At 54.4% G+C, this 27,432-nt stretch overlaps 1 protein-coding gene and 1 long non-coding RNA gene across 3 annotated transcripts in view; one reads left to right on the top strand and one right to left on the bottom strand.

Annotated features, from left to right (window-relative positions):
* The first annotated feature begins 13,666 nt into the window (after window positions 1–13,666).
* Window positions 13,667–15,095, top strand: LOC135185540 (uncharacterized). The gene is made up of 2 exons (XR_010306527.1): window positions 13,667–14,069; window positions 14,289–15,095. It is a non-coding gene; the product is annotated as an uncharacterized LOC135185540 (long non-coding RNA).
* A 2,905-nt stretch (window positions 15,096–18,000) lies between these two features.
* Window positions 18,001–27,432, bottom strand: part of MINDY3 (MINDY lysine 48 deubiquitinase 3) — a 52,721-nt gene continuing 43,289 nt past the window's right edge. The window contains exons 13-15 of one of the 2 annotated variants that reach the window (XM_064162300.1): window positions 23,348–23,435; window positions 20,636–20,707; window positions 18,001–19,218 (exon numbers count right to left, since the gene is read on the bottom strand). In XM_064162300.1, the coding sequence (XP_064018370.1) occupies window positions 19,069–19,218; window positions 20,636–20,707; window positions 23,348–23,435 (310 nt within the window). In that variant the 3' untranslated portion in view covers window positions 18,001–19,068. The remainder of the gene's footprint in view (window positions 19,219–20,635; window positions 20,708–23,347; window positions 23,436–27,432) is intronic. The other variant, XM_064162301.1, reaches the window with a different exon arrangement.

Here is a 27,432-nt window from a genome sequence, read left to right as displayed (position 1 = left end):
TAGCACAGCCCAGCCTAGTGCAGTCCGAACTAGCACAGCCCAGCCTAGTGCAGTCCAAACTAGCACAGCCCAACCTAGCACAGTCCAAACTAGCACAGCCCAAACTAGCACAGCACAGCCTAGCACAGCCCAAACTAGCACAGCACAGCCTAGCACAGCCCAGCCTAGCACAGTCCAAACTAGCACAGCCCAATCTAACACAGCCCAAACTAGCACAGCCCAAACTAGCACAGCCCAGCCTAGCACAGCCCAGCCTAGTGCAGTCCAAACTAGCACAGCCCAGCCTAGGGCAGTCCAAACTAGCACAGCCCAACCTAGCACAGCACAGCCTAGCACAGCCCAATCTAGCACAGCCCAGCCTAGCACAGCCCAAACTAGCACAGCCCAGCCTACCACAGCCCAGCCTAGCACAGTCCAAACTAGCACAGCCCAGCCTAGCACAGCCCAAACTAGCACAGCCCAACCTAGCACAGCCCAATCTAGCACAGCCCACCTAGTACAGCCCAGCCTAGCACAGCCCAAACTAGCACAGCACAGCCTAGCACAGCCCAGCCTAGCACAGCCCAGCCTAGCACAGTCCAAACTAGCACAGCCCAGCCTAGCACAGCCCAAACTAGCACAGCCCAGCCTAGCACAGCCCAACCTAGCACAGCCCAGCCTAGCACAGCCCAGCCTAGCACAGCACAGCCTAGTGCAGTCCAAACTAGCACAGCCCAACCTAGCACAGCCCAAACTAGCACAGCCCAACCTAGCACAGCCCAGCCTAGCACAGTCCAAACTAGCACAGCCCAGCCTAGCACAGCCCAAACTAGCACAGCACAGCCTAGCACAGCACAGCCTAGTGCAGTCCAAACTAGCACAGCCCAGCCTAGTGCAGTCCAAACTAGCACAGCCCAACCGAGCACAGTCCAAACTAGCACAGCCCAGCCTAGCACAGCACAGCCTAGCACAGCCCAAACTAGCACAGCCCAGCCTAGCACAGCCCAGCCTAGCACAGTCCAAACTAGCACAGCCCAACCTAGCACAGCCCAGCCTAGTGCAGTCCAAACTAGCACAGCCCAAACTAGCACAGTCCAAACTAGCACAGCCCAACCTAGCACAGCCCAGCCTAGCACAGCCCAGCCTAGCACAGCCCAGCCTAGGGCAGTCCAAACTAGCACAGCCCAACCTAGCACAGCCCAAACTAGCACAGCCCAGCCTAGCACAGCCCAGCCTAGCACAGCCCAACCTAGCACAGCCCAATCTAGCACAGCCCAAACTAGCACAGCCCAGCCTAGCACAGCCCAGCCTAGCACAGTCCAAACTAGCACAGCCCAGCCTAGCACAGCCCAGCCTAGCACAGCCCAGCCTAGCACAGCCCAAACTAGCACAGCCCAACCTAGCAGAGCCCAGCCTAGCACAGCCCAGCCTAGCACAGTCCAAACTAGCACAGCCCAGCCTAGCACAGTCCAAACTAGCACAGCCCAACCTAGCAGAGCCCAAACTAGCACAGCCCAGCCTAGCACAGTCCAAACTAGCACAGCCCAGCCTAGCACAGCCCAAACTAGCACAGCACAGCCTAGCACAGCCCAAACTAGCACAGCCCAACCTAGCACAGCCCAGCCTAGCACAGCCCAAACTAGCACAGCCCAAACTAGCACAGCACAGCCTAGCACAGCCCAGCCTAGCACAGCCCAGCCTAGACAGCCCAGCCTAGCACAGCCCAGCCTAGCACAGCCCAAACTAGCACAGTCCAAACTAGCACAGCCCAAACTAGCACAGCCCAGCCTAGACAGCCCAGCCTAGCACAGCACAGCCTAGCACAGCACAGCCTAGCACAGCCCAAACTAGACAGCCCAGCCTTAGCACAGCACAGCCTAGCACAGCCCAAACTAGCACAGCCCAGCCTAGCACAGCCCAGCCTAGCACAGCCCAAACTAGACAGCCCAGCCTTAGCACAGCCCAGCCTAGCACAGCCCAAACTAGCACAGCCCGGCCTAGCACAGCCCAGCCTAGCACAGCCCAAACTAGCACAGCACAGCCTAGCACAGCCCAGCCTAGCACAGCCCAAACTAGCACAGTCCAAACTAGCACAGCCCAGCCTAGCACAGTCCAAACTAGCACAGCCCAACCTAGCAGAGCCCAAACTAGCACAGCCCAGCCTAGCACAGTCCAAACTAGCACAGCCCAGCCTAGCACAGCCCAAACTAGCACAGCACAGCCTAGCACAGCCCAAACTAGCACAGCCCAACCTAGCACAGCCCAGCCTAGCACAGCCCAAACTAGCACAGCACAGCCTAGCACAGCCCAGCCTAGCACAGCCCAGCCTAGACAGCCCAGCCTAGCACAGCCCAGCCTAGCACAGCCCAAACTAGCACAGTCCAAACTAGCACAGCCCAAACTAGCACAGCCCAGCCTAGACAGCCCAGCCTAGCACAGCACAGCCTAGCACAGCACAGCCTAGCACAGCCCAAACTAGACAGCCCAGCCTTAGCACAGCACAGCCTAGCACAGCCCAAACTAGCACAGCCCAGCCTAGCACAGCCCAGCCTAGCACAGCCCAAACTAGACAGCCCAGCCTTAGCACAGCACAGCCTAGCACAGCCCAAACTAGCACAGCCCAGCCTAGCACAGCCCAGCCTAGCACAGCCCAGCCTAGACAGCCCAGCCTTAGCACAGCACAGCCTAGCACAGCCCAGCCTAGACAGCCCAGCCTCGCACAGCCCAGCCTAGCACAGCCCAGCCTAGACAGCCCAGCCTAGCACAGCCCAGCCTAGCACAGCCCAGCCTAGACAGCCCAGCCTAGCACAGCCCAACCTAGCACAGCCCAGCCTAGGGTTTGGTCCCTGAGTCTTAGGGAAGATTACTCTCATCGGAGCTGTGGACAGAGCACAATTGTTTCCATTTCCCGTAATGCTCCTGGCAAATGTTCCTGCAATGTTACTGTAGGGAATGTTAAACCCAATGTAGCCAAGGACAGAGTCTCCCCAGTGCCAAACAACTGAGGTAACCTTTGGTTTTATCTTCTTCAAACTGAAATGAAACAGAAGGTAACCACTTCTGGCTTTGAGCCAGTTGTAAACAAGAAAGCACTAAAATAGCTACATTGGCTTCATTCTGATTCCCAATTAACACTCACTCAGAATCAATGTGCCCCAGGTTGGAGTGCCAAAATAAAAGATGTGATGGTTTGGGTGTTCCCTGCCCCCCCTCACACTGTGGAAGTCACCCAGACTAGACTCAGCAGCTCTGGGAGTTGAATGAAGCTTCTATTTACAGCTGGCACAATACACAAGCAGATAGTTACAGTACATACAGCTACAGACAGAAATAGGCAAGGGAAAAGGTAACACAGAAACACAGCAGCCCTCCCAGACACCTGAGTGCCCAGGAGGGGCTCCCAACTGCCCTTCCACCTTCTCCCACCCCTCTCTACCTTACCCCAGTCCCAAGGAAGAATGGAGGCTTGGCTGGGAGGTTAAGAAGCAAAGTGGATTAATCAGAGAGAAGGCAGAGGCTAGAGAGAACTGCAGCTCAGAGCTCCCAGGCAGAAGTGCCTTATCTATGTTTGGATTCTTGTTCTTATACCTCTCAGCAAGCCTATGAGTGAAGTAGACATCACCACTGTTTCTCTTTCACAGTCTGTGATCTAATCCTTCTCACCAAAACATTCCAGCTAGCTTCAAACTAGCACAGGAATCCTTTACTCAGCCCTTTCATCTGCTCAGATCTGCCTGCACATGCTGGCAGCGTGGCCAGGTGGTGCCTGCTATCAAAACCTGGCTGCTTCCAGCTCTTTCCTCATTCTGCTGCTCCTTGGGGAAAGGTGCACAAGTGGAGCCCTCCTGTCAGTAACAATGTCCAGTGAGATCCAGGGTCCTGTGCACCTGGGCAGGCTGTTGGAGAGGTGCATAGCTCAGAATCACAGCATGGTCTGGCTTGGGAGGGGCCCCCAGAGCTTAGCCAGTCCAACCCCTCTGCACTCAGCAGGGACACTCTCAACTAGAGCAGGTTGCCTGCAGCCCTGTCCAGCCTCACCTCCATCATGTTGTGGTGGCTCAGTGAGACCAAAGAAAAGTGCCACTGGTGTTTGTAATGGAGGCATGTTGTTGGAAGCCCAACATGAACTCTGATTTAACACTCTTGGAGCCAATTTGACCCTCATTATAGGCAATCGAGAGCCCCCTGGGGAAGGCGGTGGGCAGAAATCAGAGCTGGTGCTGTGACCTGGCAGGCAAATACCAACCTGCTGCCTGGGGAGTGTGAGGCCCCCTGCAGCCTAGAACCCTGATGCCTGGCAGCTCTGCAACACCAGGACTGGGGCACTGAGCTGCATAAATAGCAAGGAATGGACATGGAAAAGGCCAAGAGCTCAGAAGAGTTGCAAAATCTTTCAGTGAGCAGCGTCCTGCTCCTGGACACATCAGAGGTGTCCTTCATAGAATCATCACAGACTCACAGAATGTCAGGAGATGGAAGGGACCTTGAAAGCTCCTCTGGTCCAGTCCCCCTGCCAGAGCAGAATCATCCAGAGCAGATGCCAGTGGAATGCATCCAGATGGTTCTTGAATATCTCCAGAGAAGGAGACCCCACAGCCCCCCTGGGCAGCCTGTTCCAGGGCTCTGTCACCCTCACGGGGAAAAATATCTTCTTCAAGTTCACATGGCACTTCCACCAGTGCCCCTTGTCCTGGCACTGGGCATCCCCCAGCAGAGCTGGCTCCAGCCTCCTGGCACTCACCTGCACATACTTATAAACATGCCTGAGCTCAGCCCTTAATCTCCTCCTCTGCCAGCAGCACAGCCCCAGCTCTCTCAGGCTCTCCTCATAAGGAAGATGTTCAACTTCCATGATCATTTTGTGGCTCTGTGCCACTCTATCAGGGAGTTCTGTGTCCTTCTTGAACTGGGGGCCCCAGAACTGGGCACAATATTCCAGATGTGGCCTCATCAGGGCAGAGTAGAGGGGCAGGAGATCCTCCCTTGACCTACTAAACACAGCCCTTCTAATCCACCCCAGAATGGCATTGCTGCTCTTGGCCACCAGCGCACACTGCTGGCTCGTGGCCATCCTGCCAGCCACCAGCACTCCCAAGTCCATCTCCCTGTGAGGAAGGGGAAATTACTTAGTGTGAGATGGCACTCTCCAAAATGAATATTGTTTCTGAGTGCTGAAGTTCAGACCTCTCACCACCCCCCGACCACTGGCGTTAATAACCATTGGTTCTTGCACGGTCAGGGCAGCATTTCACAGGTAGCAACCAGCACAGTACAGAAACAGTAACTGAGCTGCAAGAGAAGGTTCCTGAGGCCCAGTGCTGCTCGCAGCCAGCACACTGCTTGCCCACTGCATGGGCTCAAGGAGCTCTTTCTGCTTGTGGCAGAAGGCAATGGAGAATTACAAAGAGGCTTTCAAGTGTTCACTCACACAGTTACTGTTACCCAACTCATGGGGCTGGTCACAGACCCAGACAGTGCCCCAGTGCTTTCAGGGGACTCTGTCTTGTCAGGCACTGAGACTTGATTCTTCCCAGGCTTCTGGGAAAAGGAGGCAGACAAGCTCTGGCCTTGCCTCCTGGCCACTCTGGACCATCTGTGTATGTCCAGGACATCTCATCTTGGCAGGAGACTTCCAGGTGCAGGCAGGGTGCGATGCCATGAGCACTCTCAGCACGATGTCATGCTGGCTGTGCAGGCAGTTAGAGCCTGGTCCTGGCAAACTCATGCCAGTGGAGTTTGCAGGCAGACAAGAAGGTAAGCAGTGGCAGCAGGCATGAGTAGCACAGCAGAGCACACTGCGTTTACCTGTGTGCTTCTTTGACCAGTGTGGGCTGAGATCAAAGGCCCTTTGGACACAGAGCAGCCACCCAGCATGGCAGTTAGCCAAGCCTGACCAGATGAGGCCAAGCCACAGGCTTGCTTTGCCCAAATTTGGGAACAGGGCAGGCACAAGCTGCGTTGTGTGTGTGCCTTGCTCAGCACAGCACAAAAGCATGCCTGGGCAAGCCAGTACAGGGATAAGCATATTTCTGGCCCATCAGACCTACCACAGCTCTCCCCTTCAGTGCTCTGCAGCAGGTCAGTCCCCAGCCTATGCTGATCCCTGGGGGTGCTTTTTTCCAGGTGCCAGCCTCCACCCTGTGGAACTTCAGTCAGTTTCTCCCTGCCCAACTCTCAGCCTGTCCAAGTCTCTCTGAATGGCAGCACAACTCTCCAGTGTCTCAGCCACTCCACCCAGCTTGGTGCCATCAGCAAACCTGCTGACAGTGCACTCTGTGCCCTCATCCAGGTCATTAATGCATTGAATAATCTGGTCCCAGTAGTGACTCCTGGGGAACTCCACAAGTCACAGGCCTCCATCCAGACTCTGTCCCACTGACCACAGCTCTCTGACTTCTTTCCTGTAACCAGTCCAATCCGCCTCACTGCTCCATCACCCAGACTACACCACCTCAGTTTAGCTGGGAGGATGCTGTGGGAGACAGTGTCCTCTTCAAGCAGTGGAGAGAACAGCCTGGAAACAGGGCAAAGAGAGCAGAGAAGAAGGCAGCTCTCCAAAGAGGAGCCTGCTGGAGTTTTGAAGACCTCTGCTTTACTGCCAGCTTAATCCTATGGTCATAAAGATGTGAAGGTGAGTGCCAGGAGGCTGGAGCCTGCTCACAACAGCAAAGCCCCCGGGGACACTCGAGGGAAGCCATGACTGAGGACCTGCCCCCAGCACTCCTCAGACTCTGCAGAGCTTCTCTGTGCCTTTGCAAGGCCCCAGCAGCCACGGCAGCTGCTCCTCTGCCAGCCCAGCACACAGCAAAGCAGGCTTGGTGGCCAGACTGGTGGTGGGGAAGGTGAAGGGGCAGCAAAATGTGTTTAAGGGGAAAAAAACCAACAGGCTGCTTCCTGGAGCAGGCACTGGAGATGCTCATGAAGAACAGAAAGCATCTTGCACTTTGCCATGAAGCAATCATGCCTAAGAGCTTGCCATGGCACTGATGCACCCACCAGACCTGGCCATGCCAGGGATCTGGTAATGGATCATGCACTAATGATGGCCCCAACCCAGCCATGTTCTTCTGGGGTGAACACATCCTCAGGCACTGCCTGAGAGCTCCACTTGGCTCTTGTATCTGGGAGCAACAAGAGAGACTAAATAGCCACAGTCTGAAGGAAAAGCAGAGGGTCACTGCCTGCCTTGTGCCTCTGGCAGAGGAGCCACTTCTGAGCCTCGGGCAGAGGAATCAAGCATAGGAAGGAGCGAAACGAATTAAGGTAGTCCCTGAGGTTAGTTACCAAAGCTTCCCTTGAGACTCATAGTGGCCTGAAAGCTCTCCCCAGCAATTTCTGTGAACAGAAAGCCAAAGGTTCTAGGGGCACAGGGAACTGCTGGAGAGAGTCCAAGGCAGGTTGTGAGGATGCTGAGGGGACTGAAGCATCTGTGTGATGAGGAGAGGCTGAGAGCCCTGGGGCTGCTGAGTCTGGAGAAGAGAAGGCTGAGAGAGGACCTGATTGATGTCTATAAATAGCTGAGGGGTGGGGGTCAAGATGAAGGTGCCAGGCTCTGCTCAATGGCACCCTGGGGTAGGACAAGGGGCGATGGAAGTTCCACCTCAGCATAAGGAGAAACTTGTTTGGTGTGAGAGTGCTGGAGCCTGGCGCTGCCCAGAGAGGCTGTGGAGTCTCCTTCTCTGGAGCCTTTTCAAGCCTACCTGGGCATGTTCCTGTGTGCCCTGCCCTGGGTGATGCTGCTCTGGCAGGGATTGGACTGGATGAGCTCTAGAGGTCCCTTCCAACCCCTACCTTTCTGTGATTCCAAGAAAGCTTCATCCTGAGAACTTTGTAAGCAGTGAGTTCAGGGCTTTTAACTGGCATTTGGCTGTGTCACATTCTGCAGTACCTGCACAGCTCTCCAAGGTGGAGGCACTGGGGGCAAGCTGGAGCAGAGGAGGTGCCATGGAAACAGAAGGAAAAACTTTTTCACTGTGAGGGTGGCAGAGCCCTGGAGCAGGCTGCCCAGAGAGGTTGTGCAATCTCCTGCTCTGGAGACATTCAAAACCTGCCTGGATGTGCTCCTGTGTGGCCTGCCCTGGGTGATGCTGCTCTGGCAGGAGGGGGGTTGCCCTGATCTCTGCAAGTCCCTCCCAACCCCCACTCTGGCTTGTCCTGTGAGTTCTGATGTCTGTAGGTGCAGTTACAGACAGCTGTGCTCCCTGCCATGTCACACAGGGTGGAGCTGTCGTGGAACGCAGTTGCAGGGGAAATCCCTGGGCAAACAGGCGAGGCTGGCTTGTGAAGGGCAGGTGATGTACTGCTGAAACACGGAGCTCCCTTCCCCAGACTGAGTTCCCCAGGTGGATTCTGTGATGAGGCTGGAGTAACAGCTCAGAGAATGGTAAATAAAAGAGAGTCTGTGGTGTGAAAGCAATTTGAAGTTGTTCAGTGTTGATTTTAAGAGTTCCTCAGTCTACTCACAGGCACAGCAGCTCAGCAGGGTTTGGGAGCACTATTAGGGCGTTGTCCCTTTTCCCCGGCCAGGATCGGGCCCAAGCAGTCTCACGCCGAGCTGAGGCTGGAGCAGGCTGAGCAGTGGGAACGGGCCGTAGGTTGGGGGGTGGTGGTGGTGGTGGTGATGGTGGTGGTGGTGTTGGTGTTTCCGAGCGAGGCAGACACCACTTTGTAACGTTCCAAAGAGCAGTGCTCACCAGTTCCGACGACTTTGACGTTATTTGTGCAGATGGGTACTAAGTTATCATTAACCTGCACAATTGGGCAATTCTTACCAAAACAATCTGCAGGACCACCCAAAGCTCGGCCCCTCAGCAGGTGGTCAGAGTGCATGGGAACCAAGGCCGATAGCTGGAAAACACTGGCCCATGTTTGCCTTTTCTCCTCCCTAGGGAGTCAACTTCTCATAGGACTGGAAGATTGTTTTGGCTTTACGATGCTTTTGGCTTAAAATGTGAGACACTGTAACCTACGTGACATGGGTACCTTCTAGGGGCTTTGCCACCCTCCATGACATACTCCACCCCCTGGCTCACATTAAGCCAGGAATCGGAAAACAAGATGAAATACAAATTACACTCAACCATTATATATATATAATCAATATAACTAATACATAAGCATAACTATAATCTAAACCAGCCTAAGACAGATTAATTCCATATGCCCACCCCCTGAATAACACACAGCTTTATTGGATATTTACAAGGCAAGAAAACCTGGTATGTGCAAAAGCAATTCAGCAGTCTGGGAGAATCCATCGTGCACTGATGCAATGAGTTTTCCCACTTACATCAGCTGCTTCCCATGCATACAACCCATTTGGTTTTGACAGGGTCATAGGCACAACTCCAATCGAAGGTAAGTTTACCATTACTGGTTGTCCCACCTGTAATCTGTGTAGTGATTGTTGAGGGTGTTGAGACTTATCTGGTGGATGGTTGACATTCTCCACTGGCTTGTCAGGACAAAATGCTCTTATCTTAGGACTACCATAATTACCCCATCGGTTATTCACGATGAAGACTGCATATGGCAAACGTTTATCCCAGTTACCTTTGGATACAATAACATGTTTCTTATTCAGAGCATTTGTTCTCTCTACAATACCATCAGCTTGAGGATAGTAGGGAGTGTGGAATACCCATGTGATTCCCTCACCCTTAGCCCAGTCTTGTACAGATGACACTGTAAAGTGAGATCCATTATCACTTTGGATGTATTCTGGCATGGGCAGAATACTAAACCACTGCTTCAAAGCTTCAGTAGTCTGAGCTCCTGTGGCAGCACTAGTTGCTGTAGCCATGACTAATCCTGAAACCACTTCCACCCCCACCAGTATATATTTCTTCCCATGTGAGGGTTCAAATGGTCCCACATAGTCGACTTGCCACGTGCTCCACAATTTCTTGTCTCCTCTGATGTGTTGTGCTGGTGCTAGGTTGGGGTGATTGGCTTTCAGCCTAATCGTGCACTGTGGACAAGCTGAAATGATTGCCTCACAGGTGGTCATAGAAATTGGCCATCCTCTGGATCTACATTCGTAGTAGAGGTCTGCCTTTCCTGAATGACCTCTTTTAATGTGTAGCCATTCAGCCAATCTCCACCACTCATCCTTTTCATCATTGACCATGTTTATTTTTGCTAGGTAATCTGCCTGATCATTCCAGGTTGCAGCTGGAGTTTGCTGTTTAGAGTGCCCTTTAACCCAGCCTACTTTAAGGGGTCTGGATCGGCCTATCTCCAGTAGCCTTTTCCAGTCATCAGCCCTCCAAACTTCTACGTTTGAAACTTTCCACTGATTCGCTTCCCACTGGCAAATCCACTCAGTGGCACCTTTGAACGTGGAGTAGGAATCAGTGTAAATGGTTGTTGCTCCATGCTCTGCTGCTAGCATGAGAGCACGCAGTTCCTCTACCTGTGCACTGCCATCACCCTCCTCAGTGATGGTTTGGCCTGTGCTAATCTCCAAGGCAGGGGCTTTGTAATGCCACCTGAACCCCACCCTCCAAGAGGATGCATCTGTAAACCACACTCCTGACTTATCTGAGTCTGCGGTCATCTCTGGGGCCACCTAAATAGGAGAAGGCTTATATGGCTGACCAAGCAGTGCTTCATCAGGGTTTATGTGTTGCTGTAATTTGGATACCTTTGTAGGTCCTTCTCTCAGCGGCATAAGCTGTGAGATTCCCTCCAGGTAAGCATACCACTTTCTTACAGTGGCCTTTTGGGCAATCCCTCTGGTGGTGGAGATCCTTTAAGGATGGATTTCAGCAGTGGGAATGAGCCTTGCACTACAATGTCTTGTGTAGTGCGAAGCTTCTCTGCCTCTTTGACAGCTCGAGTTAGGGAAAGGAGTCCCTTTTCCCATTCCAAGTACTGTGTCTCGGTCTCTTTGAGTGTTGTTGAGGAAAACAAAAGAGCTCTGCTAGGACCATTGGGTCCCCTTTGAAATATTCCACAGTATGAGGCATGCTCGGAAAAACCCCATTCAGCCCTTAGGGCATCTTGTGGGTGTAAGGGCCCCAACTTCTGATAGGCCTTTAGTTCATCCTTGAGAACCCTCAGGCTCTCAGAATATCATGGAGTCCAGTCCCAAACTTTGTGCTTTTTAAGCAAATCATACAGAGGACGAGCACTTACGGAGAAACCTGGGATGTGTTTTCTTCAGTAGCCCAAGGTGCCCAATAATTGTTGCAGCTCCTTTCTGTTTTGGGGTATTTGGCCCTTTTCAATTTCCTGAAGGGTATCATCTGGTACAGACACTGCACCTGCTACCCACCAGGATCCCAGGAATTTAACCTCCTGACTTGGACCTTGGCACTTTTCCTTTGGCATAGTTAATCCTTGGTCAGTTAACAGTTTTTGGATATTCTCAGCTACTGCAGCAACTTGTTCTTTGTCATTCCCTCCCACCAAGATGTCATCAATGTAATGATACACTTTAACATCTTTAGGATGCTTAACAGTGTCAAGCAAAGCTGCAAGTGTGTTATGTGCAATAGTTGCATTGTGTTTGTATCCTTGTGGAAGGCTGTTGAATGTGTACTGAATACCTTGCCAGGTGAATGCAAACTGCGGTTTGTCCTTTTCTCTCAATGGCACCATGAAGAACATGTCTTTCACCTCAAGGGTTGCCATCCAAGCATGAGAGGCTGCTTGAATGGCTGTCACTGTGGATGAGAGACTTGGGACTGCTGCAGTGAGAGGAAGAGTGTTACTATTAAGTTTCCTGAAATCAATCGTTAATCTCCACCTGCCGTCTGGTTTTCGGACTGGCCAGACGGGTGAATTGTAAGGAGAATGAGCTCTGGTGACAATCTGTCTCTTCTCCAGATCAGCTATCACTTCAGTGATGCCCAGCTGCTGCTGGCAGTGGATACTGTGCAACACAGGTGATGTGTGACTTTGGCAATGGAGGAGCGGTTTGCAACAATCGAACACGAGCATGGGCTGACCTTCACCTCTTACCACTCACTCCATAAGTACCAAAGCTCCACAATGTTCCATCAGGAAGATGCCATCTTCTACCTGCTAGAACATCAAATCCAAGAATATTATGTTGACAGGTGCCTAATGCCACTTCTACCTGGGTACTTCTCTTCTCCCCGAGTAACCACAGCTTTGGTTTGGCTAAATAGCACGTTTCAGGTTGCCCTGTGACACCAGTTATTTTTACCCTCCTCCTACATGGCAGGATTCTTAGGCGTTTTGCCAGTTGCTCATTTAGCACTGTAATTTGTGCACCTGTATCTAGCAGGTACTTAACAGCAGTTCTGTCTGATCCTGTTGGAATCATGATATAGGGTTCAGGTTTCTCAGACCATTGACATGCAGAAACAAAGCGATGAGTGTGGCCTGAAGCATTCATTGCCACCCCTAGTTTTTTGGTTTGCTTTTAGCCCCGTGCTGATCAGACTGACCTGACTTGTTAGGAGGTGGTTGCAGAACTCCTTTTGCGGTCCTGTCCTACCTAATCTTCATCCTGGCTTTTCAGTGCCTGTTCTAACAACTCTTTCACCATCTGATGCACATCATCTCGTAACCCACCAATGGATTTCCTCATGGCACTGAGTTCAGCCTTCATAGGATCGTGCTCCACCTGTCTTCTCTTAAATATATCACAAGGTTTTACCCCATACTTTTGCTCTTGTATCGGGATTATACCCGGCCCATAACAGGGACTTGGTATCCAGGTCATACCAGAACTGAAGCGACGATTAAGCTCAGGGCTCCCTCTGGGACTTGATCGTGGGCTTGATTCTGGACTCCCTTTAGGGCTACCAGATGTTTTAGCATGTCACACTTCTTGTTTCTTTCCTCGTGATGCAGGGCTGCTCTTGCTGCCAGACTGCCTCTTCTGAAAGGCAGGTGCTGGTAAAGGTGGCTCGGTATCATAACCCAATACTCGCCCTAGACTAAATAATCCGCCGAGCAGCTCTCTCCACGTAGTGTGATGGAGTGAGCTCTGTCCTGACTGCGTGTTTTTGAACATGACCTCCTCAATTTGCACCTTTCTTCTATAGCATTCAGCTTTTAAAATGACCGGCAAACCCTTTACCAGAGGTCCAAGCCTATGTGGCTCTATCGGGGCATCCATAGGGTTTGAGTATAGCCCCCTCTGACTGACGGCTTGCATACACGTGATCTTAGTGACTGTTTCATTTAACTCATGAGCGTCTGTGACCCAGAATGTTGTGGGTTCATCCCTATCTAAAGGATCATAAGAACCAGCCCAATAAAAGATTCTAGAACTCAGTGCAAGATTTCCCTCAGGACCATCCCCAAGGAACACTTCGGGTCCCCAGCAGCTTCTCCCCACCTCTTCACGGGACAAGATGATCGCCTCGGCACCACTCTCCACCACCCGGCATACATAGTCAGTGATGGTTTCATGAGGCATGCGGGAATAGATTTCCCTAAGCTCACGCATCTGTAGCACCGTGTATGGTGTAGTCTTCGCGGCCGCGGTTTTATTCCCTCGTTGGCCTTGAACGGTTTCGGACGTGAAGAGAGGGTTTGCCGAAGAGGTTCTCACGCCTCCGTGCATCTCTCCCACCTCCGTGTCGCTGCCGGTAGACGCGGGGCCGGGCTGCGGCCCGGGATGGCGCTGCGCAGGCGCACGGCCTCCGCCGCTCCGTAACGGCGGCCCGGGGGGGGGGCTGCGGAGCCGAGCGCGGCTGGGATGGAGCCGAGCGCGGCTGGGCTGGCACCGCCGGCGCTTGCTGCGGGAGCGGCCGCACAGGCGGCTGTGGGGCTCGTCCTGGCTGCGCAGCTGATGGCAGAGCTGGCTGAGGAGACGGCATCGGCGCTGGCGCGGACTGAGGCTGGATCGACTGCTCTGTTTGCGTCTGAGCCGACACCCGGGTGGGCACAGCCGGCTGCGCTGGCGGCAGCGTGTGTCGAGCCGAGGTACGCGGCAGAGGGACGGGTGTAGACCGTGCCGGGAGCTGGCGTGGCTGGGGCGCTTGAGATAGAGTCCCTAAGTCATACAGCCCCGAGGCCGGCGTTTGGGCACGGGCCGGCGGCGGCGGTGAAGGCACTGGAACAGGTTGCGGCGCTTGGACCGGAGAAGGAGCGATTGGCAAAGCCTGGTAAGCTCCCGACTCTCTCCGGCGGACCGCGGGCTGCGGCGTACCGGCCATGGGCCGCGGCTGTGATGGCTGAGCCGTTTGAACAGGGCTAGAGGACGGCACACCCAGGGCAGCTGTCGGTTCCCGGCGGCGGGCCGCGGGCTGCGGCGTACCCGCACACGACCCAGCTCTGGACTGTGCCACTCGGGCTAGCACTCTGTCTAACTTTTCCTCCCTCAGTCTCATCCTGCCTTCAGTCACCGCGGGTTCCGCACGACAGCCTGTGCTCTGCCGGGCCGCCTCTGCGTCTCTCAGGGCTGCATCCCTCTCCTTTCGGAGCACCCTGACCTCTCGCTGGGCAGCCTCTAAATTCACACCGCGCCGGACATTTTCCACTCCCAAACTCCTAACCTCCGCTCTCAGCTCCTCGTTCTCCCGTCTCACCCTCTCGTTCGTCCGCTCCCAGTACCTTCGCTCTTGACGGACATAATCCTCTAACTCCTTCGAATCGTCTCTCAGCTTTCCTAATCTAAACCTAAGGTTAGCACATTCGCTGTGAGCATGAACCAGAAATGCCGCCAACTGCACAAAGTTCTCAACGTCCACTCCTTCAGCGTCCTTAAAGGCCACGTACAGCGCAATGAGCGCATCTGCTGAGTTATGGGCAGCTCGGTCTAAGCCAGCACCGGCAAACATGTCCACGGCTGTCCGTATATCAGAAGGCTCAAAGACAGATACGAACTTGGAAAGCAGATCTAATCCTACCGCTCCTGCAGCCTCTGCTGCCGCAGCCTCTCCTCCCTGTGCCATTATGAACTCTCTGCCGTTACTCTGTGTTTAGCCCACTACGGCAGTTTGTCGTGGAACGCAGTTGCAGGGGAAATCCCTGGGCAAACAGGCGAGGCTGGCTTGTGAAGGGCAGGTGATGTACTGCTGAAACACGGAGCTCCCTTCCCCAGACTGAGTTCCCCAGGTGGATTCTGTGATGAGGCTGGAGTAACAGCTCAGAGAATGGTAAATAAAAGAGAGTCTGTGGTGTGAAAGCAATTTGAAGTTGTTCAGTGTTGATTTTAAGAGTTCCTCAGTCTACTCACAGGCACAGCAGCTCAGCAGGGTTTGGGAGCACTATTAGGGCGTTGTCCCTTTTCCCCGGCCAGGATCGGGCCCAAGCAGTCTCACGCCGAGCTGAGGCTGGAGCAGGCTGAGCAGTGGGAACGGGCCGTAGGTTGGGGGGTGGTGGTGGTGGTGGTGATGGTGGTGGTGGTGTTGGTGTTTCCGAGCGAGGCAGACACCACTTTGTAACGTTCCAAAGAGCAGTGCTCACCAGTTCCGACGACTTTGACGTTATTTGTGCAGATGGGTACTAAGTTATCATTAACCTGCACAATTGGGCAATTCTTACCAAAACAACCTGCAGGACCACCCAAAGCTCGGCCCCTCAGCAGGTGGTCAGAGTGCATGGGAACCAAGGCCGATAGCTGGAAAACACTGGCCCATGTTTGCCTTTTCTCTTCCCTAGGGAGTCAACTTCTCATGGGACTGGAAGATTGTTTTGGCTTTATGATGCTTTTGGCTTAAAATGTGAGACACTGTAACCTACATGACATGGGGACCTTCTAGGGGCTTTGCCACCCTCCATGACAGAAGCTGTGCCAGAAGCTTTAGTAGAGCAGAGCTGCAGAAGTCTTCAAAATGTGCACAAGAAGTGCTGGGGGCTGAGATGCACAAATCCTGAACCCCTGCCCAAAGCAGTGAAGTAGCCTGCTGGAGTGATGGGGGCGAAGCATGGAGAGCAAGCAGGCAGAGCCCGCTCTAAGGGCTGAGGGCACCCAACCTTCACACTGCCCCTGCCAGCACGTGGGGGCTGCAGACCTGCAGCACAACACTCAGCAAACCCAGAGGGGAGCCCCAGGGTGCGCCTCCAGGGTGGGCCTGGTGCCTATGCCAGCAGCTCGGTGCTTGCTGGCAAGCATGCAGCCTGTCTGCAGGCGGCAGAGGCACCAGGGGCTGTGCTGCAGCGGAGGAGGTTCTCCTTCCTGCTCTCCAGCCCTTGCACTTCCTAATGGCTTCTACTGCTGTACCACTTGCTCCGGAGCTGCACCCAGGCCCACCTTGGCTCCTTTGCCCTGAACTCATCCTCTGCCTTGGGAGGAAGCAGATGGGTTGGAGCAGAAATGACAACTGCCTGAAAGACAGAGCGTGCTGGTTTGGCCCTGGCTGGGGGCCAAATGCCCACCCAAGCTGCTCTATCACCCCTCTTAGATGGACAACGAGGAGGGGAGAATATAAGCAAAGTCTGGGAGAAGGCAGAAGCAAAGCAGCAGCGAAGGCTTTGTGCAGAAGCAGGAGCAGAGCTGCTCCTCTGTGCTGCCCAGCACCCTGCGCTCGGGGCCTGGGAGCAGGGCTCCAGTGCAGTGCTTGCTCTGGAGGACAGACACCAGGGACTGACATCCCCACACTGCCTTCTTTCACTCACTGTATACATCTGAGCTGACACCACCTGGCATGGAGCATCCCCTCGGCTGCTTCGGGTAAGCTGGCCTGGCTCTGTCCCTCCCAAGACCGTGCCCACCCCACAGCACACTCTTGGGCTGGGCTCTTCTCACAGGTAGTGACAGAACAAGGGGGAATGGCCTCAAGCTGAGGCTGGGGAGGGTTAGATTGGACACTAGGAAAACGTTTTTCATGCAGAGTGCTCAGGGGCTGGAATGAGCTGCCCAGGAAGGTGCCGGAGTCACCCAGACTGGATGTGTTTAAGAGTGGTTTGGATGTGGTGCTTGGGGCTATGGTTTAAGGTGGATCTTGTAGAGCAGGGCTCTAGCCTGGGGCTTGGCCAGCCTGCATGCTGCTGTGACTGTGTGAAATGCTGGCAAAGCACAGCCTGAGCACTCCTTCAGGAGCAGCCAACCCCCAGCTCCAGCACTGCACACACTGGAAGCACTGGGAACAGCAGGGCCTGCAATCACAGCTGGATGCCAGAAACTGCCTTCCAATGTGTGCTTGGATTTTCTTTCTTTTTCTAAGATGCATTAAACCATGCCAGAAGTTATCTTTTGATGCCTGTTTGGTTTGGTTTCCTTTGCTTCCTGAGATGTGTTCAGATCGAACCCTGCCATGAGACTGAACAAGGCCTAGGGCAGAGTTCTGCACTTTGGCCACAACCCCAAGCAGCACTGCAGGCTGGGGACAGAGTGGCTGAAAGCAGCCAGGCAGAGAGGGACATGGGGGTGCTGGAAGAGAGTACCTGAAGATGAGGGAGCAGTGTGCCCAGGTGGGCAGCAGAGCCAATGGCATCCTGGGCTGGCTCAGGAGCAGTGTGGGCAGCAGGACAAGGGAGGTTCTTGTGCCCCTGTGCTCAGCACTGCTCAGGCCACCCCTTGAGTGCTGTGTCCAGTTCTGGGCTCCTCAATTCCAGAGAGATGTTGAGGTGCTGGAAGGTGTTGAGAGAAGGGCAGCAAGGCTGGGGAGGGGCCTGGAGCAGAGCCCTGTGAGGAGAGGCTGAGGGAGCTGGGGGGGTGCAGCCTGCAGCAGAGGAGGCTCAGGGCAGAGCTCATTGCTGTCTGCAGCTGCCTGGAGGGAGGCTGTAGCCAGGTGGGGTTGGGCTCTGCTGCCAGGCAAGCAGCAACAGGACAAGGGGACACAGTCTCAAGCTGTGCCAGGGCAGGTTCAGGCTGGGTGTTAGGAAGTTCTTCACAGCAAGAGAGATTGGCATTGGAATGGGCTGCCCAGGGAGGTGGTGGTGCCGCCATCCCTGGAGGTGTTTAAGAGGAGGCTGCACGAGGCACTTAGTGCCAGGGGCTGGTTAATCAGAAGGGTTAGGTGATAGGTTGAACTGGATGATCTCAGAGGTCTTTTCCAACCTGCACATCTGTGATCTCTAAACCAATGGTTCCTCCTTGTCACCTCAGAGGCAGCCAATGAGTTGAATCCAAACCAAACTCCAACCAGCACATCATGATCCAAGGAAAAGATTTTATTTTAGGGCTAAGATGTTGATAATAAATAAAGGAAGAGAATAATGTCATAACAGAGGCTCTCATGCACGTAACACACAGTAAGGCTGGCAGACACTGCTTGCTTGGGCAAATTGAGAAGAGGTATTTGGCAATCTTGTAAGTTTGAGTAGTTGAAAGGTTATAGACAAGGAACCCTCCCTGCTGCTTTTACATTTCTCTTGCAAAAACTCAACCACTCTTCAGACACCCACTGCCCCTCTGCCTTTTCTCTCACTCATGACATGCCTACAGCCAGGCCACAGTACACACAGCTGCCGAGAAGAGGACTTAGCAACTGCACTTGGTAATGCTCCTGAACATGCATCATCCTGCTGGCACCCTGTGCAAGCTCCTCAGGGAAAATGAGAGCTCAGGAGAAACTGCAAACCAAAGCTCCACTCATTCATACCCACCCCTGAAAAGGCCAGGCCAGGCCACACCTTAAGGTCCTGGGAGTAAGCAGGATCAGTTCGATAACCAAACAGGCCCACGCGGCTCAGAGGAAGCTGAGTCTGTTCTCTGCTTTAAGGATCTGACTGCAGACAATGCTTCAAGGACCTGATTCTGCAGACTCTGATCCTGCAGACAATGCTTCAAGGACCTGATTCTGCAGACTCTGATCCTGCAGACAGTGCTTCAAGGACCTGACTCTGCAGACTCTGATCCTGCAGATGTTTTAAGGACCTGATCTGCAGATAGCGTTTGAAGGATCTGATTCTGCGGACTCTGACCCTGCAGACAATGTGTTAAGGACCTGATTCTGCAGACAGTGCTTTTTGGATCTGATCTGCAGATTCTGCAGCCTCAGACACTTGAGATGGCAAAGCAATGCTGAGTGGTTGTGTGGTGTGGGGGCACTCAGCTTCCCAGGACCACAGCAGCCAAACCAAGAGACAGAACTGCTGTAATAGAAATCAATCTGATTAAAAAATTAAATATTCCAATTAACACTGAAAAAGTGTCGGTAGTCATTATTTACAGCTCGGCAGGGGCGGCAGAGGCGCTGCCCCGGGCCCCCTGCAGGCTCAGTTGAGGGAGGGGGAGCGGTCGGTGCTCCAGAGCAGCTCTATGTGCGGCCACTTGGTCTGCAGGCAGCGCTTCACGGGGGTGTCGTCCGTCTGCAGCAGCGGCTCCTCGAAGCCCATCACCACTGCTGTGCCCTCCACGTACATCACCTGCCAAAGCAAGGCCCTCTGCTCAGACAGCCTCACAAACTCGGCCATCAGGCAACTGCTCTCACTGTGCTGGAGGGGATTTGTGATGTCCAGTTTCTGCTTAACGCCCAAACCCCAAAGCTGGCAACTTCTGCACTGCTTGGCCTTTGCTTGCTTTCGGTTTAACTAAAGTGCAAGCTCCTGCAGCCGAGGCAGGGCAGCCTCAAGCACAAACCCAGGCTGGGTAAGCAGTGCCTGAGAGCAGCCTGCAGGAGAAGTGTCAGCTGGTGCCAAGGTGCCCAGCAGCCAGCAGTGGTGGCTGCAGCCCAGAGCCAGCTGTGTGCTGGCTGCAGCCAGAGCAGGGAGAGCAGCAGCACAGGGAGGGGATTCTGCCCTTCCAATCAGCTCTGCCCTCACCTGCAGCACTGCCTCCAGCTCTGGGGAACCAGCACATGGAGGACCTGGAGCTGCTGGAGAGGGTCCAGAGCAGGCCACAAAAATAATCAGAGGGCTGGAGAACCTCCCTTGTGGGGACAGGCTGGGAGAGTTGGGACTGTTGAGCCTGGAGAAAAGAAGGCTCCAGGGAGACCTTACAGCAGCCTGCCAGTGCCTGAAGGGGCAACAGGAGAGCTGGGGAGGGACTTCTTACAAGGCCTGTGAGTGACAGGACAAGAGGGAATGAATTGTGTAGGGCAGATTGAGAGTGGAGATGAGGAAGAAATTCTTCCCAGTGAGGGTGGTGAGACACTGGCACAGGCTGCCCAGGGAGGCTGTGGATGTCTCCTCCCTGGAGGTGTTCAAGGACAGGTTGGATGAGGCCTTGAGCAACCTGGCTGGTGGGAGGTGTCCCTGCCTGTGGCAGGGGAATTGGAACTGGATGATCTTTGAGGTCCCTTCCAACTCAACCCCTTCTATGAATGGAGCAGGAAAAGCCCAATCTCTTATAGTCCAGTGCCTGAAAATCCTGCCCAGGCTGCCTTCATTTGTCTCTTTGCTTCAGTAGGCAGGAAAAAGCCAAAACTGAGGGAAAAAAACCCAACAATCCAAAATCTAGGGATCCATTTCCCTTTGTCCTTGTGGTGGACACTCTTGTAAAAAGTCCCTCTGTAGCCTTCCTGGAGGATCCCTTCAGGCACTGGAAGGCAGCTCTAAGGTCTCCCTGGAGTCTTCTCCAGGCTGAACTATCCCAGTTTGCTTAAGCCTATCCCCACAGCACAGCTTAAGAGAGGAGCTCAATCCAACCAACGCACTCCAGCAGCCAACACAGCACAGGAGCACACAGCAGTTTGCAACTCCAAATGCTACCATGTTGGGGAAAAAAAACTCCGACTGAACTCTTGAAGAAGGCTTTCACCAGAGCCAGCATTTGGTCTGCAAGCACACAGCACTTCTGCACACTAACTGCGACTGGGGCCAGAAACCAGCTCTTAATCCTTACCTTTTCATTATAGTTTGATTGCTTCAGGCCATTGTAATGGTAAACAGTGAACGACTCCGAAAGCCTGGAGTCCTAGGGGAAGGAAGACAGTTGAGCTCGGGTGTGACACTCTGTGCCTCTCCTCCTTACAACCAGAGTTAAACAGCAGGACTAAAGAAATGGTGCAGAAAGTTACAGTTTCTTTTAGCTGAAGATTTTGTTCACCCTACTGTTCCCACCAGGAAAAAACACCCCAGAGAAGTCAGTAAATTAATGGGCAAAGCCCACAAGAGCAGCTCAGCAGTTTTTGTTTTCATCTGGGTGCTCTGAACTCTAACTTCAGCACTGACCATGAGAGTGCTAATTCTCAGCCATACATCTCATGCAGCAGCCACAGCCAAGTCTATTGATGCATTTCTTCAGCTGTGTTTTCCTCCACCTGGGTCACAACAACCCCATGGGGAGCTCCAGACCTGGGCATATGTGGTAGGGAAGCTGCAGCTTGGAGAGGGCCCTGGGGGGTGTTGGTTGGCAGTGAGTGAACATGAGGCAGCAGTGCCCAGGTGGCCAAGACAGCCACTGGCATCACAGGCTCACAGGACATTAGGGGCTGGAAGGGACCCAAAGAGCTCATTGAGTCCAACCCCCCTGCCAGAGCAGGACCATAGAATTGAGCTCAGGTCACACAGCAACACATCCAGACAGGCCTTGAAAGGTTCCACACAAGGAGACTCCACAGCCTCTCTGGGCAGCCTGTGCCAGGGCTCTGGGACCCTTAGAGGAAAGAAGTTCCCCCTTGTGCTGAGCTGGAACCTCCTGTGCTGCAGCTTCCATCCATTGCTGCTTGTCCTGTCCCAGGGAGCAGTGAGCAGAGCCTGTCCCCCCCTCCTGACTCTCAGCCCTCAGAGAGTTATAGACATTGTTTAAATCCCCTCTCAGTCTTCTCCAGACTAGGCAGCCCCAGGGCCCTCAGCCTCTCCTCATCAGGCAGTGCTCCAGTCCCCTCATCATCCTCAGGGCCCTCTGCTGGACCCTCTCCAGCAGATCCCTGTGCCTCTGCAACTGGGGAGCCCCAGGCTGGGGCTCCTGGCCTGGCTCAGAAGCAGGGTGGGCAGCAGGGCCAGGAGGGGATCATGCCCCTGTGCTCAGCACTGGGCAGGCCACAGCTCGAGTGCTGTGCTCAGCTCTGGGCCCCTGGCTGCAGGAAGGACACTGAGGGGCTGCAGTGTGTCCAGAGCAGGGCAGCCAGGCTGGAGAAGGGCCTGGAGCAGCTGGGGCTGAGCAGGGGCTGAGGGAGCTGGGGGGGTGCAGGCTGGAGCAGAGCAGCCTGAGGGCAGAGCTCATTGCTCTCTGCAGCTGCCTGCAGGGAGGGGGCAGTGAGCAGGGGGCAGCCTCTGCTGCTTGCTGCCAAGGGCCAGGAGCAGAGGAGATGGTTCCAAGCTGCCCAGGCAGGGGAGGCTCAGGTTGCACCTTAGGGAATCTTTCTGCCCTGGAAGGCTTCTCAAGCATTGGCAGTGTCTGCCCAGGGCAGTGCTGCAGTGCTGCACCCTGGAGGTGTTGCAGCAGCCTGTGGAGCTGTGCTTGGGGCCATGGCTTAGTGCTGAGGCTGCAGTGCTGGGGGGAGGCTTGGGCTGGGTGAGCCTGGAGGGCTCTGCCAGCTGGATGTGCTCTGTGAGTCTGTGGCACAAGGTTAAACATGGCTCATCCTGGGCCCCTAGCACAGCAGCACCTCCCATGTTTTGTTCTGCAGCCAGTGAAGGTTCAACAGCACAGGCAGAGCTCAGTGGCTGGGACCCACAGGCAGCAGGAACTGGCTCTTGCTGGGCAGCCTTTGACTTACAGGGTCCTGCTTTGTAGCAGATGAAGAGTTTTTCACCCAGCTCTCCAGGTGACTGAGCTGAGGGTCTGCCCAGGATCCCAATCTGCCCCTCTTCAGTCAGTGATGCCCTTCAGCAGCAGAAGCTGAAGCTGTTTCATCCCCCAGCTGCCTCTGTACTTAGGCACAGCAATGATGCAGGTTGTGCTTTGCCTTTCCCAGTTTGTGGCCTAAAATGGAGCAGTGGAGCCTTCCAGATTTGCAAGTGGAACACAATTGTAAGAAGTGAGACTGAACTGGATTAAATTGTAAAGCTACTTCCATTTCTGGATATGGAAAGGAAAGGAACCTCAGAGAGGCTCCTGGTGGTAGGATGAGGCAGGGGAAAGTGTGCCAGGGCAGAGGGAGCAGAGGACAGCAGTGGCCTCTTGGTGATGGTGCCATTAAAATGTGACTGTGTGCAACAGACTGAGAGCCTGGCAGGTTGTGACTTCCTCCCAGGCTAAACCAGACCTGCATCCTGCCTTTTTGTGAGGCTGTCCAAGAGGTTACCTTGAGCTGGGGACAACAGCAGCAGGAAATGCCTACAGCCTCTCCCTGTTTGCCAGCAGTGCAGCTGCCATGTGGCACTTGCTGCACAGGGTGGTCAGCTCTTCTCAGAAAACCCAGCTCAGGTGAACTTTCTGAGCAGGGCACCAGGGCAAATTCACATGCAAAATGATGATGTATTTGCTGAAGTGAACTTCAGAGCTGGTGCTACAGTGGAGCTTCCCTGGAAGGCTGCAGTGTGTGGAGCAGTAGCAGGAGTGATTTCCAAGCATGCAACCCTTGCTGTGAACAGCAGCTGAGGGAGGCTGATGGGAGTGGGTCAGAAGAGAAGCAGCACAGTGCTCTGCAGCAACACTGGCACTGATTACCTGCTCAGGGAAGAACTCTTGCAGAAAGGGCCCCAGTAATATGATGCCCAGGCCTTCGGGGTCTAATTTGGTCTTCATGAGGTTTACACTAAGACAAGAGAAAAAAACAGCATTTAACACAAAAGCAGAAGTAAGTTTGGTTTGTTCTTGCCTGCTGAAGTTGTGCTGTGCTCCCACAGCACTGCCTGCTCTGTTTTCCAGGGTAAGTCCAGCTGCAGCAGGATGGCTTGCAAGGTGCCAAAGCAGCTCTGCTTTTAACCAGAAGTCAGCTAAGTGATAGTTCTGATCACTTGCAACCTATAGACTGTAAACCCAAAGTGAGAGCCCCAGAGGCCATTTGCTGCCTTGTGAGCACTCTTGAACTCAGACTCACAAAGCAGTCACCTCCAACCACAGCTCTGAGCTGCCATCCAGCCTGCTGCTACACAGAGACCTGCAAAGCCACCAAGAGTGTCTCAGCTCACTGCAAGAAAAGGAAGAGCCATTGATCACTTCCATGGTGTGCCTGCTATCAAAGCAGCCACAGCCAGTAAGGAACAATCCCCATCTGTTAGAGGGCAGGAGGGCCCTGCAGAGGCACCTGCACAGGCTGCACAGGTGGGCACAGTCCAGTGCTAGGAGTCTGAACAGGCTCAAGTGCCAGGTGCTGCACTTTGGCCACAACAACCCCAAGCAGCATTACAGGCTGGGGACAGAGTGGCTGAGAGCAGCCAGGCAGAGAGGGAGCTGGGGGTACTGGCAGAGAGGAGCTGAAGATGAGGCAGCAGTGCCCAGGTGGGCAGCAGAGCCAATGGCATCCTGGGCTGGCTCAGGAGCAGTGTGGGCAGCAGGACAAGGGAGGTTCTTGTGCCCCTGTGCTCAGCACTGCTCAGGCCACCCCTTGAGTGCTGTGTCCAGTTCTGGGCTCCTCAATTCAAGAGAGATGTTGAGGTGCTGGAAGGTGTTGAGAGAAGGGCAGCAAGGCTGGGGAGGGGCCTGGAGCAGAGCCCTGTGAGGAGAGGCTGAGGGAGCTGGGGGGGTGCAGCCTGCAGCAGAGGAGGCTCAGGGCAGAGCTCATTGCTGTCTACAGCTGCCTGCAGGGAGGCTGTAGCCAGGTGGGGTTGGGCTCTGCTGCCAGGCAGCCAGGGACAGAACAAGAGGCCACAGCCTCAAGCTGTGCCAGGGCAGGTTCAGGCTGGATGTTAGGAGGAAGTTGTTGTCAGAGAGAGTGATTGGCATTGGAATGGGCTGCCCAGGGAGGTGGTGGAGTCCCCATCCCTGGAGGTGTTTAAGAGGAGGCTGCATGAGGCACTTAGTGGCAGGGGTTAATCAGAAGGGTTAGGTGACAGGTTGGACTGGATGGCCTCAGAGGTCTTCCAACCTGGCTGACTCTGTGGTTCTGTGACTGTTCCCTGTGGCACTGCAGCCTGCACCCTCCCTCAGGCTCACTGCCTTCCTGCTGCCTGCTGCCCATGTCCTCTGAGGCCAAACACCAGGCAGTTATGCCCTGGCATGATCCCAGGCAACCCCACTCCAGGTGTCTGTCACCCACTCCCAGTCCAAATCCAAGATCAGTTCCCTGGCTGCTGATGTGCAGCTCACAGCCCAGCACTATGTAATTAAACCCAAGGCTGTCTAATCCTGTGTGCAACCAATCTGCAGTCACTGTGGTGAGACTTGCCTGCTCCCCTGTCTTGCAGCAACCTCTGCTGCTCTTCCACAGCAGATTTGGTATCTGGAATACTTCTGACTCAGCAAGACGCCATCATATGCATGCCTGCCTTCAAAGCCTCACTGCTGCCAGCATGAAGTCCAGAGTGCTTCACAAATTCTGGGAAGCTCCTCTCATTGCCTCCCTCCACTAAGAAAAACAAAATAGACTTTCCCCCTTTGCTCAGTTCTTTATCTCCAGGAGCACTGCTGCTCCCTGTCACTCTTGCCCAGGCTGCCTGTCCAACTGCTGCCCAAGCACTGCTCTCCACCTCTCACATTCTCCTGCTGCTGCTGCCTGGGCCACGGCAGCTGACAGAGGTACAAAACCTGAAAGAGTTCAGTCATTTCCTCTCTGATGTTTCTCAACAATAGAGGAGTTTCTACTGATCTTGCCACTGCAGTGTCCCAGTGACTCCAACCAACCCAACACAGGCTCAGGGAATAGGAGTCTCCTGCAGAAACTCCTGGCACAGGGCTTGGCTCAGTGCCCTCTGCCCTGGGTAACAAACTGGCTGATGGCTGAGCAGCAGGGAATGGAGCTAACCCTGGCTGGTGCCCAGTGGTGCCCCCAGGGCTCAGCACTGGGCCTGTCCTCTTTCATCTCTTTATCTATGACCTGGATGAGGGCACTGAGGCAGCCTCAGTAGCTGTGCAGATGGCACCAAGCTGGGTGGCTGTGCCCAGCTGCTAGAGGGTAGGGAAGCCTTAGAGGGGGACCTGGGCAGGTGAGAGCCATGGGCCAAGGCTCACTGGGTGAAACTGACGCAGGCCAAGGGCCAGGTCCTGCCCTTGGGTCACAACAACCCCATGGGGAGCTCCAGACCTGGGCATGTGTGGTTGGGAAGCTGCAGCTTGGAGAGGGCCGTGGGGGTGTTGGTTGGCAGTGAGTGAACATGAGGCAGCAGTGCCCAGGTGGCCAAGACAGCCACTGGCATCCTGGCCTGGCTCAGAAGCAGGGTGGGCAGCAGGGCCAGCACCCCCTGTGCTCAGTCCAGGAGGCTCCTGCAGAGCATCAGTGACAGTTTCCTGGTGCAGGTGGCTGAAGAACAAGCAGAGGAGTGATGCTGCATCCTGCACTGCCAAGGTCTGTCAAGAAGCCTGAGGCAGGCCTGTGTGGGATGTGAGATGTGTGCTTCACACTCGTGTTCCACAGGGAATGGAAGGCACAGCTGGAACCAAAGCAGGGCAGGAGTGGCAACCAATCCTTCCCCTGAAGAGGAGATGATTGGCTGAACACTCCATGGTCTGATCATGGCTGTGCAGCAGTGCAGCTCTGCTGCCTGCCTCTTCCTTCAGCAGCTCCCCCTGGCTGTGCTATGCAGAACGGAACAGCCCAAGGCAACGCCACAAATGTCACCACGTGGCAAGAGAGAGGCCTTCTGCAGATCCATTGGGGTGGTAGAACAAAATGCTTCTCTGAGGCACTAAAATGCTTCTTTTCTTTCCCTCCCTTTAGGAAAAGCAATCTCCTGCAGCCTTCACCTCTGACTGCCACCATCTGATGCTTTCCTGTCTTGTACTTGCTTTGGGTTTCGCTTCCTGCTTGGCTCTTGATTCCAGCTTTGGCTCCTGTTCTCCACACAGGCAGCTCAGGAAACTTAGCTGCACTTTTTCCCATTTGAAAGGGCAGCAAATGGCATCAATCCATCCTCAGATGGCCATGGAGGGCAAATTGCACTCCCCACTGACACTCTAAGGGAACCAGCAGTTTAGGCCCTGTGGAGATTTGCTGGTGACACCAAGCTGGGTGCAGTGGCTGCCACACACCAGAGGGTTGTGCTGCCATTCAGTCAGACTCAGCACGGCTGAGAGCTGGGCAGGGAGAAATGGGATGAAATTCAGCAAGGGCAGGAGGAGAGACTTGCACCTGGGAAAGAACAAGCCCATGGAGCAGTAGAGGTTGGGGACTGAGCTGCTGGAGAGCAGTGAAGGGGAAAAGGACCTGGAGGTCCTGGTGGATGGAAGGGTGCCCATGAGCCAGCAGTGTGCTCTGGTGGCCAACAGGGCCAAGGGCATCCTGGGGTGCATTAGAAGGGTTGTGGTGAATAAGTCAAGAGAGGTTCTCCTGCCCCTCTACTGTGCCTTGCTGAGGCCACATCTGGAATATTGTGTCCAGTTCTGGGCCCCTCAGTTCAACGAAGACCTCAGTGAACTGCTTGAGAGAGCCCAGCACAGAGACACAGAAACGATGGAGGGAGTGGAACATCTTCCTGTAGGAGAGCTTGTGGAGCTGGGGCATGGAGCTTGGAGAGGAGGAGCCTGAGGGCTGCTCTCACTGCTGTTTATAGAGATGGAAAGGTGAGTGCCAGGAGGCTGGAGCCAGCTCTGCTGGGGGATGCCCAGTGCCAGGACAAGGGGCACTGGTGGAGGCTGAGGCAGAGGAAGTTCCATGG

This window comes from Pogoniulus pusillus, chromosome 23 (assembly GCF_015220805.1).
Source record: "Pogoniulus pusillus isolate bPogPus1 chromosome 23, bPogPus1.pri, whole genome shotgun sequence".
Taxonomy (NCBI): domain Eukaryota; kingdom Metazoa; phylum Chordata; class Aves; order Piciformes; family Lybiidae; genus Pogoniulus; species Pogoniulus pusillus.
Note: the sequence above shows the minus strand (reverse complement) of the source record. Positions and strands in the feature narration are given on the sequence as shown.